A 12986-nucleotide genomic window follows, 5' to 3' on the forward strand; every position below is an offset into this window, starting at 1 on the left:
ATTTATTTATTTATTTATTTATTTAGGTTTTTCTGTGTAGCTGTACACCTTTCCTGGTAATCACTCTGTAGCCCAGGCTGGCCTTGAACTCACAGAGATCTGCCTGCCTCTGCCTCTGCCTCCCAAGTGCTGGGATTAAAGACATGTGCCACCACCACCCAGCAAGGTAGAGAGTTTAAAAGTCATCAACTTCTGCCCTTCATACATACATGTATGCACACTCATATGCACATGTTCTCACACTCATGCAAATATATATGCAACACACACACACACACACACACACACACACACACACACAAAACGTCAACTACATCAGATTAATTCTTTGTTTTAACCTACTCATTTAACAGCTGCTGATGCAGCTTGCCCCCACTAGAAATTGCCTGTTTCTCCTTCATTGTTTGACCAATACTGCCTCATATACTTCAGAATTTTCTCTGAATATAGAATTCAATTTCTTTAAACACTTTGGAAATTGTATTCTCTTGCCTTCACACCTTTTTTTTTCCATGAAACATTAGTAGAATTTATTTTATTTTGCTGGACATAATTTGATCTCTTTTACTCTAATTTCTCATTTTCAGTTGTAGAAGTTTGACTATGGTTTGTTGTTCTTTAAATTTATCCTAATTCAGATTCACTGAGCTTTCTAGATGTCCGTGTAGATGCTTTCAGTCAAGTGTGTAGAATCCACCTGTGGTCTTTCTCAGACGTCCTGGTTTCTGAGTTGCCTGTTCCCTTCATGCATTCCAGTCATGGAGTTGCTAAGCCACTTTATACACTTTTCTTATGTCACTTAGGCACTTTCCTATGATTCAAATCCTAATTTTACTGTGTTCTACATGTTGGATTCTTTCATTTATCTCTTTTCAAGTTCACTGCCAGTGTTTACAGTGCATCTCTTCAGCCCTTAAGCCAACACAGTCAGGTTTTCTTTGGAGATATCATAACCCTTTGTTCTGGAATCTCCCTTTTTTCCTTCTTTCTTTTTTCCTCTTTTTTTTTAATAGCTCACATTTTTTTTTCTTCTGAGGTCTTCATTTTGTACTTATTACCTCAGTGAATTTAAATTCTCCAGCATGTTTTTATGGCTGTTTTAAAGCCTTTGCATATTAATTCTAATACCCAAGTTATTTCATGCTCTGTTTCTATGGGTTGCCGATTCAGGTGTTTCATTTTTGTTGCTGTTTTATCTATAGCTTACCCTGTTGTTCTCTGCTGCCTATTACCTAATCATTGAGTCCTATTTTGTCTGTGATACCAGTCACCCCACATGACACACCATTACGTATTCCAAAAGTGATTTTTGAAGTCATTTTATAGGGAAAGAAACATTATTTCCTTTCACTTTGTTTCAGATGTATGCAGAATGCAATACAATAGGGCCATGTGTCTGAATGTGCAACTCTTAGCTTTATTGTGGCAATTTTGTTTCTGAGGGTATATTAGCCTATTTGAGGGAAGCTTGAGCCAGGATCTTGTTTTGTAAGATGCATTTTCCATTATGGTTTATGAGTGCATATGGATACAGGTATATAAAAGGGGTATCATACCAACTAAACCATACTATAAATCAGGTATCAGGTAAGAGTACTCTGGAACAAGAACAATGACATGGTGTGAACACCCTCCCCTCTTTAAGTTCATCCATTCATTTGTCTTTTGTTTTTGTTTTGTTTCTGTTTTGTCTCTGTCCTCAGTCTTCAATTCGTAATATGGTCATTTTGGACCCATGATTAGTTTTTGATGGACTGTTCATAGGGAAGATAAATCTTCTACCTTACAAATAAGTTATTTGGTAAAAGAAAAAAATACTCTGTAAAGAACTATGTAAATGCAGGCATCATCATTTATTACATTTTTCAATTCCTGTGAGTACGTTTTCTATCTATAATTTACAATAGAGTGTGAGCTAGTTAGTACTCACTCTCTACTGCTACATAATGACTTAGAGCAACATGTTTATTAGTTCAAAGGTTTTATGGGTCAAGAATTTGAAAGCAACTTAACTGAGTATTTCTACTCAGGGTCTCCCATGAGGTCCCAGACAAGATGTCAGCTGGAGTGATTGTCTTTGGAAAACTTCTGGATCCAGAGAATCCACGTCTATGTTGTCAGAAGCTACCAGTTTCTTTCTAGCTGTAGAAGACTCTGTGGTAACACACAGAATGCTCTACAGGCCTGCTACAGAGTCCTCACTTGACAGCCAGCTTCTCAGAGCAGGCAGTCTAAGAAAGGAAGCAAAGAGGGAGTCCTGGTGCCTTTTTATGAGTGAATCTTGAGCATGGCATACTATCACACCACTTGTATAGTACATTTTAGTCAGGAGATATGAGTTTTTAAGTAAATACTGCACACAGTGTTGAGGGAGATTAGGCTCTACCTTTTAAGGAAAGTAGAATCAAATAATTTGTAGGTATCCATTTAAAAACCAATATTGCATTTTCCTGAGCCAAAAGTCAAACAATTTATCTTCCCTGTATGAATATACATGTTACCAGCCCAAGTCATATGGACCAGGCCCACTCCTTGGCAGCTAACCCTGGAGCTGGTAGTACAGGCTACCTATGGATCTATGAAGATACCTGGGAAGCATCTTATTAGAGTTTGGCCCATCTCCTGATCGTTATCTGCCTCCATGTTCTCTTCTTACACATAAATGTTCCAAATAAGGGAATCAGGAAATGGAAGAATTATTTCGGAATAGAGATGGTGAGAACATTTGCATAAAGTGTTTCTATGTGAAGACTAAGAATTAATGGTTGACCTTTTAAAAGGTAACTTCAAAAGTTTTCCATTTGCCCTTCAGTTATGCTATGACACCCCCCTTCAGAATCCTGTAATTTTTCCCTTTAGAGCACAAAATTTGGTTCTCTCCTTAGTAATTAGTAAATCAAGGCATAAATTTGAGATTACCACATAAGACTCTCCATCTGGATGGAAGTGATAAGGCAAAATACCAAAAGCCAATTCCATTGATATGGACCACTGAAAAGCAACTTGGGAACCCAGACGGGGCCTCCTATCATTGTGGAAATAATTTCAGAATCCATTTAATAATCTTAACTTCTACTGACATTAGTATTGAATATGAAATACTGAGAAAGAGAAAGGAAAACACTCCTTCACACGCCCATCTGAAATGAGCGGCAGCCCGCAGTAGGTACCGGCTGCAGTCCCCAGTCCAGTCAGGAAAAGCCCCATTTTCACAGTATTGGGGCAAAGCCTTCACATTTCTTAGTGCTTTTCTTTGGAGCCCACGCAGCAGACCATCCTTCCTTGCTTCTGTGTCTGGTTTTTATAGGTTTCTGGCCAGAGCCCTTGGTTTTTCCTTCACCAGTCCAAATAAACCCAAAATAAAGAAGACTGTCATAATCTCTCCTCTCAGAGTGGTGCCATACATGAAGGGCTCAGGAAAAAGAAAACTACCCACTTCCTGCTGTGCCCAGTCATTTCCCAATCTCTACTCTGTTCCCTTGTTCAAAGAGTGGGGGGTGGGGGTGGGTGGGAGAAAGATCAGATTGCCTAGCCATTTTTTAAATGTTCCCAGAAACAGAAGATAATAAAGGAGCCAGAAATTCCATATACATCCATCATCCTGCTTCTTAGACGTAGCAAGGTACAATTCAACACTCTTGAATTTCCAGTTCCCATGCAGAGCTGGGAAACCCGAGGCTCTGAGTTGGTGAGTGTATCATTGTTATTCAATGGAAGAGAGTCCAAATCTTGGTCTTGGGAACATTTAAGAATTCATCTGGGAATAGAAAAGGTGAGGATATGTTGTATCCTATGCTTGTTCTAAAATGCATATCGCTTCTGTGGAATAAAGAAACTTAATAGAGAATAACCATTGTTAGTGAGAAAGAAAAACACCATGGAACTGTAGATCCATCCTCCTCCAGATGACCGCTCACATCCGTTCTGCTTGAAGCCTGTGTTGATCTCTATTTCAGAATAATGCAGGTAGATTGATGCCCCTTCTGTCCTCTGCACATTAGGACCCTTCTAAGGGCTTGCGTCCCATGCTGTCTTGTCGGCTACCTTCCCCATTCCACTGTGACAGCAAAGGTTGGCCTTCCCTTGGCTCCTTTATCTTTAGCCCCCACTACACGAGCAGAACACACACTGGACTAACTCATTTATTTCTGCTCATTTATTAATGGCCTTTCATAACCAAGTTATTAAGTCATCAATAACTCCAGAGAAATAAATGAATGGATCCAGATCTGGGCCAACAGATGTTTAAGATACATATTGAAATTTTTAACTAGGATCAGCAAAGCAGTCAATTCTTAGTCATCAGTGGAATTTTCCCACCTGGGAAAACACATTCCACCCCTGTTTTATTAGAATTAGAACTCCATTTACTTTTTTACAAAGTGAGATGAATAACATCTCCAGTCACTCAACTAAAATAAAGGTTGTTTTTAATTACATATTGCACCCTTCAGCTGACTGAGAAAAAAAAATCTGTAGAAGTTTTTCCAGAAATATGTCCTCTCAGGAGTGCTTATAAGTTCCAATTCTGTATCCTTAGGAAGCAAAATGAAAAGGGGGCAGAAAGAGGAAAGACAAGAGAGGAGAATTTCTAAGATTATAGAACATCCTTGAAAAGAATGCCCAAGAGCCTAAGTTGTATGTAGCTCTCTGTCTCCACGACCATCTCAGTGTCCTGAATTTATCTTCCTTCTCAGAGACCCCTTTTGCCCTCATTGGCTTCCTGTTTACAACCCAGAGCTCTAGCTGGATGAAAGAATTCCTGCTTCTAGGGGAACTTAAAGTGTGCTCAGAAATCTCCATGTTCCCCACTCACCTTGGGTTCCTTGTTTTTAAAATGGAGGTAATGACAGAGCACACTTTCATGACTTGTTATCAGAATCTACAAAATGCAAAAATCATTTAGAATGTTGTTTGACATTGATTGGCATGTGCTCAAGAGGCATCCACTGCTTTTAAGAATGGCCAATAATACAAATTAGTAATTCCAAATGGTTTTTGTTCCTTAGAAACCAGTCTAATTTCCTCAATTAATTTTACAATTAAGAAACTGTAAGTCACACTGAGTATGCTATGATTCTAGCATTCATGAGGTTGAGGCAGGAGGATGTTGTTTGAGGTCAGCCTATGAAAGAGTCTGAGGAAGGCAGAAAAGAAGAGGGAGAGAGGAAAAGAAAACTATGAAATTATGTTGTCCATTAGAGAATGGCTGTGCTTTCTATAGTTTAAATATGAGACCCTTGGAGGAAACATCATCTTCAGAGTCCAGCAATTCAATCCCAGACTCAAGTCACTGCTGTTTCTTTCTAACTGTGTGACTTTGTACTCACATCTTCCCTTCTCTGTGTGTCTCTAGGTCCTTGAGTACAAAATAACTAGAACCTCAACCAACCTAGATGGATTGTGGTGAAAATTGAAAAATAACGATTGGAAAAATTAATGGCTGAATAATGTGACTAGCATGCTGCCTGGAAGTTAACGAGCCTTCAATAGCTAGGAACTGTCATTATTTCAAAGCCGCTCAGCTAGGCTGCTGAAGGCTGGCAGCTGAGCCTCCAAATGCTATCCAAGCTTACCACCTCAACACCCACCCTTTCTTTCTAAAAGAGGGGAAAGGTCCCAACACTCCCTTTTGTCAACTTTACTCAGTAACTATTTTGTGATTAGTAGATGCAACCAGCTACTGAAATCACCCATGCCTGTTGATGGGTAAAACTCCAAAAGTCCTTGTTCCTAAGGAAAAAGAAAAAGAGACCCTGAGAAGAAAGTCCCCGCATTCTGTGCAGAGCTTTTTTAACTAGTCTGGTTTTCCAGTTTTTTTGTGAGAAGTTTTGCTCTGGTAGCTGAGCATGCTACCCTGCCATGCTGTGAGCAATAGAGGCTCATAAATAGCTTGCCCAGGTTGCTTCATGGTGCAGAAATTGCTGTATGAAGCAGTTGTTCTGATACCATTGTTGGGTAAACATAGCTACAGAGAGAAAGGATAGGGAGACCAAGTTTGATAACTGTTTCCTTTGGAGAGAGATAAGAAGAAATTCTAACTCTTGAGACCAAAGCATGGCATTTCACCATTTACAGAGCAGAGACCTCATAGTGCCCATGAGAGACAACAGGCTCTCATGGAAAGATTGGGAATGAAAAATGAGGTCTATAGTCCAGTGGGTGTGGAAACATTACCCTCTTGAAGATTTTTTTCCAATGGTCATTATAAAAGGTTAGAAGGTGGTGGCACCAGGTCTTTAACCCCAGCACTCAGGAGGCAGAGGCAGGTGGTTCTCCATGAGTTTGAGTTTGAACCAGCCTGGTCTACACAGCAAGTTCCAGAATAGCCAGAACTACATAGTGAGCTGCTGTCTCAAAAACAAAAAACAAAAAGTTGGAACATTGGGTGTTAAGGAACCCTTTAAGGAACTGTCTAGCCTATCTATCCTCATTGTTTGCCATGGAATTTCTATCAGTATCACAGGAACAGTGGTATTTCAGGGAGCATCATGTAGGAAGCTTTCAATTTTGAAATGTTAGAGATCTTAAGACAGAAGGATGATGGGCTTGGGTTTGGTTTCCATGTGAGTCTCTGCTGTACCATTTTCTACAAAAGGTAAATGGTAAATAACAATGGGACACACTTACCATTCCTGTATTCTCATTTCTTGGAGCTGTAACATTCACTAGCAGACATTTCACAGAGCAAAGCATAGCTATTCATCATTATCAGTAATGGAGCTGGCTGGGAAGAGCAAGAAACAAGTTAAATACAATGAAATCAAGTCAAGCTGGGCTTGAGGAGGGCTGACTTCAGTGTAGTGGGTGGGTTTCCATGGTCTTCCATGCGTCATCATGCATCAGAACAATGCTCACTTTACTGCTGATCAGCCAAGTCATAGATAGTTTGAAGTGGAAATTCTGGGCCCAGACAAAGCAAAAAGCCCACACTAAGCCCAGTGTGAGCAGCCATCACAATCGAAATTGATTGGAATTCACTTTCCTTAATATGCAGAATGGAATATTCAGGCATCAAAATGCTCCTGCAGATCCATCTTGCCATGGTGCAAGCATTGTTAGCACAAAACCTTCCAGTTGCCTTCTTTCCTGTTTCCACCTTTCGTCCTCCGCTTTGACATGATGCCTCAAATACATGGTCATTCTCTTTTGTCTTTATTTCCTTCTCCCTGACGTTCTGGCGCTTGTGGGGTGGGGAGAAATAAGTGTACCTACAGTTTTTAGTGACTTCCCGTCAGGAACGTCTCTTTGAACTGTTCCTAATCTTAACAGAAAGGCATCAAAAACCAGTCACAGCCTTTAATAGTGATCTACCAAAAAGAAAATGAATGAAAACCAGTGTAATGATCAGTAGGCTGTTACTTCTCTAGTGATTTCTTGGTACTCTGTAAATAAATGTCACCTAGATTTAAATGGACTGCAAAATTCCCACAACAGCAATGTGACAGAAACACCATTTTCACTGGTGTCCGAAAGTGATATCTCTTAGCTATTTAATAAAATTGATGATTAAGAAAGGGAATGCTGAATTGTACCAAAAAGTCTCATCCACATAGTAAAATCTCTGAGCTAATTTGAAAATTCTTTCACTATTAAGATGAACATGCCTAGACTTCTTTTTAAAGAAATGTTTCTTTAGGGATGTAGTTGAATTGGATTTGGTTTGGCATGTATTTAAGATGTACTATTTTCTATGGTCTCTCTCCAGGAAGCAAATAAGTTGGATAAAAACCTGACCAAGACAGAGAGTGCACAGCTCTTCAGGATGTGGTATGGATTTGATCACAAGTATCCTTTCTAATGACAAGCTGGCAGGTCCTCCTGGGGGCAGATTACTTTGCACCCTCATCATGAAGGAATGGGGCCTACATCCTGAGGAGCACACAAAGGTAAAGTGAATCCACATGCAACCTTACACCAAGGAATGAGTTCAAAATCTAAAACCAGGTAAACAGTTGTGGAGTGTTGAAAAAGCAAAGTGAAATCCCTCTGTAAAGTGTACATGATGTTTCTGTGGTGACTGGGTATTTTCTAATGTCAGATAACAAAACCAGGTGGTCCTGAAGAACTTATCTATTTTGTTCTCCTATATAAAGGTCTTACTTCCAGTTGGGTTAGCCAGAGACTTGCTTCACTGAACAGTCTCAGTGGCCTTTGCAGGTTTGGACTGTTCTCAGGGGTGTGGGCAGGACCGAGCTCCATGCGCCTCCCAGGAGTCCACTGTATACCTTTGTTTCCTGTGTAAAAAAAAAAATGGGGTAGGAGTTTCTACCAGGAGTTTTGACCAGGCTGAGGACTACAAGTCTGGTTCCTCATAGTATAAAATAGCGTTGCTCTGTTTGCCCCTCAGGAACACTTAGGTAAGGGCTTTCCTCTGAAAAGCATTTTTTTTTTAACAACTCTAGCCATCAGTGGGAATGCGGCAGCTCAGACATGCCCTGCCATGTGAGTTTGAGGGCTGAAAAATCAGGCTGAAGTGCTTTGCTCTGTAGAAGCAAGCAGTCCATGGCTAATCCAGTCAGTAGCACCACGCGGGAGGAACACAGACAGTTGAATTGTGAATTGAATGTGTTGGGTCTTTGCTGGTTTTCTGTAGTGACAAAAGCCCTCTCCGTTCAGTAAGAAAACGCCAGCCACTGGGATGAAAATCCAAAGCAATGATTAAAACCACAACATGTCAAGAGGAAAGGGGGAGTTAAGATGCGAGAAAGGATCTTTTTTGGAAGTGCGATAGAACTCAGCAAACAGGTGAAGGAGGAGAGGCTATGAGGGAAAGGGACAAGGAGGCAAGAAATATTGTAAATTCACATCAGGGGTGAGAGAAACACAGATTGAAGAAGGACTAGAAGTTGGAAACAAGGATTAAGAAAGAAGTGAAGCCAACTGAAGATGCACAGAGGTAAGTGAGAGCACGTTAGCATGTGAATTAGAAAACATGCCTGGAGTGCTCTGACATCACGTGGTGCTGTGGAGGGCAGGGCTTGGAGCTTAGTTGTGCTTAAACACATCTCTCTGCTGTCTGTGGCCAGATGTCTCCCCTCACTTTTGGTTCTGCGTTTGCGTACGAGGTACAGGTTACCACCCAACAAAGAGCAATGCATCTTGGTCATTAGCAAGCTCTTGTCTTGGTCTCATTAGCAACCTGGAGCCATCCTGGTCTCTAGGGGAGTTTGTGCTTGGCAGGTGATTCCAGGTCTATACTCCTTCTGGACTTTCCTTCTAGAAACAGGATTGGCCCCTGCCTTTGATTTCAATCTCTGATAACCAAATTTATAGGAAAGTATAAAAAATGACTGAAGAAAACACCTAATGAAATACACGGCGAGGAAATAGGAAACCAGAGACTCGGTAAGAGGTTTTTTATTTTCTTCCTCCAAATTGCGAAAGTGCTGCGAGGAAGCTTTGCAACAAAGAAAAAGGAGAAAGTAGAAAAATTAACTAGGTGACAAGAAAATGAAATTTGGAGCCCACTCAAGGTTTTAGCTTGGAGCAGCAGCTCTAAATTTAGATGATGTCACAGTTTTTAATCTCACTTTCCACCAAAGGTTTATTTCCATACGATTAAGGACAGCCTAGTAGAAATGGAAGCAGATTTATCCTCTGTGTAATATCTCTCCACGTTGCAATTTGTCCTCCCGTGTGTTCATTCTAGAAGCTGCAGTGCAGCCATCCTTGCGCAAATATATTTTCTCATAGACAACAGGGGTTTTGTGTCCTAGTTAAGGTCCGAATTTTACCTGGAGAGGAGCGTGCCAACCAGTTTTACTCTGTGACCTCATCATATAGCTATATTTTTAGACAAGTTATGAGTATACTTCAACCATGTGATGGGACCTTGCAGAAAGGAAGTATCACTATCTCCGCACCATACAGTGCATTTCTCTCAGCATCCTAAAATTTCCTTTGGTCAAGGATAGGTAACCTGACTCCAGTGGGGGACTGTCCCTACTTTGGCAATAAAAGCATGGTCTAACCTATCAGGGTCATAGGGAACATCAACAGGGTTCTAAGTGAACAACAGAGTGAATATAAATGCCAAATTCATAACTTGTCTAAGAATATAAATATAAATGATGGCCAGGCAGTGGTGGTGCATGCCTTTAATCCCAGCACTTGGGAGGCAGAAGCAGGTGGATCTTTGTGAGTTTGAGGCCAGCCTGGTTTACAGAGCAAGATCCAGGAAAGGCACAAAGCTACACAGAGAAACCCTGTTTCAAATAAATAAATAAATAAATAAATAAATAAATAAATAAATAAATAAATAATGATGGAATGGAAAAAGACTCTAAGAAGCTGACAACCCAGCAGAACCATTAGTCATGAAGAAGGCATGCAAGATTCCCACACCAGCTGTTAACACTCTAAATCTAGTTATGAATTTGGCATTTACATTCACTCTGTTGTTCACTTAGAACCCCGTTGATGTTCCCTGTGACCCTGAGAGGTTAGGCCATGCTAGTCATTGCCAAAGTAGGGACCGTCTCCCACTGGAGTCAGGTTACCTATCCTTGACCAAAGGAAATTTTGGGATGCTGACAGAATTGCACTGTATGGTGCGGCGCTATTGATACTTCCTTTCTGTAATATCCCATCACATGGTTGAAGCAGCATAAAGAATCATTCTTTATTTTTGTAGTACTGCGAGTTTAAACCCAGAGCCTTGCATATGCTATCCATGAGCCATGTATGCTTCCTACTTAATTTTCTGTCTTGAGATAGCATCTTGCTAAGTTGCCCATGCAGGTCTTGAACTCAGTCTATAACCCAGGCAGACCTTGAACTTGCTACCATCCTGCCTCAGCCTTCTGCCAAATATTCATGACAGATTGCAAAGGTAGTTCAGTGATAGGACCCTTGCCTAATATGAAAGGCCCCGGGTTTGACCCCTAGCACCATAAAAAGGGAATTTTTGACAAAAATAAATAAATGAGCCTTCAGACACTGAATTAGATAGAGTTCTCCAGAGAAACAGAAGCAATTTCTGGAAGGAATCTACGTATGCATATGTGCATACAGAGACCCATTTCAAGGAGCTGGTTTGTACAGTTGTAGAAGCTAACAAGTACACAATTTGAAGGGCACACTCTCAGCCTGGAAGCTAGGGTAGGTGCTAATGCTGTGATCTTGAGGAAGAATCCTGCAGAGAAACCTCCATTCTGGTTTCAAGGCTGTGCAACTAAATTACAGGAGGCCTACTGGGTAATTTATTTTACTTAGAATTGACTGACTGTACATTTAACCATATCTACAAATGCTTTCGAGAGTAACATCTAAGGGACGGTTTGATTGGCTAGTGAGGTAGTCTCTCAGGAATCTAGCCATGAGATTTCCCATTCCTATGCAGTCGATACCCAGTATTCAGGTATAGCTTATTATTTTATCATTAGCAATAAAACAAACCACTAGGACTCATATTTTTGTTTTGCTTTTACATGGCATGTAATTTATACATATATTATAAAAAATTTTTCTCAAAACTATGGGAATCGGCAGAACTACACAAAGGAAGATTTAATGAAGATGAGCAATAACCATGCACAGTACCGAGGGCTTTCCACTCAGCACCTCACTTCCATTCTGGGCTCTTCAGGAGGGTGGGGTGCTAGAGAGTACACACAAAGAGACCATTGAGGTCAAGGCTGGCCTCAGAGCAACAACCTGGGCTCTCCTGTTCAACCATATTGTTGGAAGCCTTTGGTGCCAAAACTGATGATTAATGGCAGTCTCATCACAACTCAATGTGGGCAGCAATTCTGAATCATGCAACAGAAAGAAGAAATTGAGACATAAGGGGACGGTGAGGAATAAATGCTGGTGGGCACTAACAGGTACTGACTTCATGAATCTTCTAACCACTCTTTTGGGTTGGATTCTTACTGCCATCCTTGTGATAGAAAGCCAAACTCCCAGATCACTTACCTAACTAACTTCACATTCCACAGATGGTAAAAGTCAATTCCATGATTCAAGCCCGGATCCCTCCAAAGTCCATTGAAGTATTTAAATGAACTTTACTGTGAATGATTCTCTTACTCTACTTATAAAACCCCATATGTCAATATGTGCTTGAAGCTGCCCTTCAAACAAGGACTGGTTCTGATATGTCAATATGTCTGTTGACAATATTCTGGTAATATCAGGGTTAGGAGTCGGAGCTGATCACAAAGAGAACACCATCACAGAGGAGCCGCTACGTTTCTAGTCACATCCTCAAAGTCTGAACTGGGCTTATAACACGACACTAGAGCACTCACAATATGAGAGGTCGTAAGTTCAATCCCTAGCACCATAAAACAAATTGCATCTTCAACTTTTCAGGGGTATAAAGTTAATTATGCAAAGGACACTAAGAAGTACTTCCATCTCCTAAAACAATAGACTTAGTCTAACTAAGCTTGAAGGAGGCAGAAATGTGAACCAGACATCAAACTTCTGTATTAACATCTCCCCATGGGGTGGGATAGCTTTCCCTATCCAGGAGAAGACTAAAGTCACAATCTGGCCCCATGTGCTCTGGGTGTGTTAGGGACAGCTTCTCCATGGCTCTCCCCTCAGATTGCAATGCCTCTGCCTTTCTCTTCTCTCATTCCTCTTGCCTGCAAGCCCGTCCTTAGAATGAACAAGTCCCTATGGGGCATTCACTTAGTTCTTCTCTGCTTTATAATTTTACCACAACAGTACTTTCTGATACCTTATGTGCTTGGTTTTAATTGCCTCCTCTGACCAGGATATATCCTTTCTGGAGATGGAGATTTGGGTCTGTTCTTGTTCTGTGGTTGTCCTTAGGACATAGAATAATACCTGGCAGGGAGGGGACACTCAATAAATACTTGTTGAATGAATGAATGAATGAATGAATGAATGAATGAATGAATGAATGAATGAACAGACAAGCAGCAAGCAAACAAGCCAGAAAGCAATGTTTTCTATCACTTCAGATATTGATGTAGCAAGAAATGCATATTAATTTATCTGAAGTTTACTAA

At 40.7% G+C, this 12986-nt stretch overlaps 1 protein-coding gene across 1 annotated transcript in view; it reads left to right on the forward strand.

Annotated features, from left to right (window-relative positions):
- Nucleotides 1-12986, forward strand: part of Slc9a9 (solute carrier family 9 member A9) — a 548574-nt gene that overhangs the window by 447240 nt on the left and 88348 nt on the right. The window contains exon 14 of the mRNA XM_076576829.1: nt 7709-7788. Within this exon, the coding sequence (XP_076432944.1) occupies nt 7709-7788 (80 nt within the window). The remainder of the gene's footprint in view (nt 1-7708; nt 7789-12986) is intronic.

Source organism: Peromyscus maniculatus, chromosome 7 (assembly GCF_049852395.1).
Source record: "Peromyscus maniculatus bairdii isolate BWxNUB_F1_BW_parent chromosome 7, HU_Pman_BW_mat_3.1, whole genome shotgun sequence".
In the NCBI taxonomy this organism is placed as follows: Eukaryota; Metazoa; Chordata; class Mammalia; order Rodentia; family Cricetidae; genus Peromyscus; species Peromyscus maniculatus.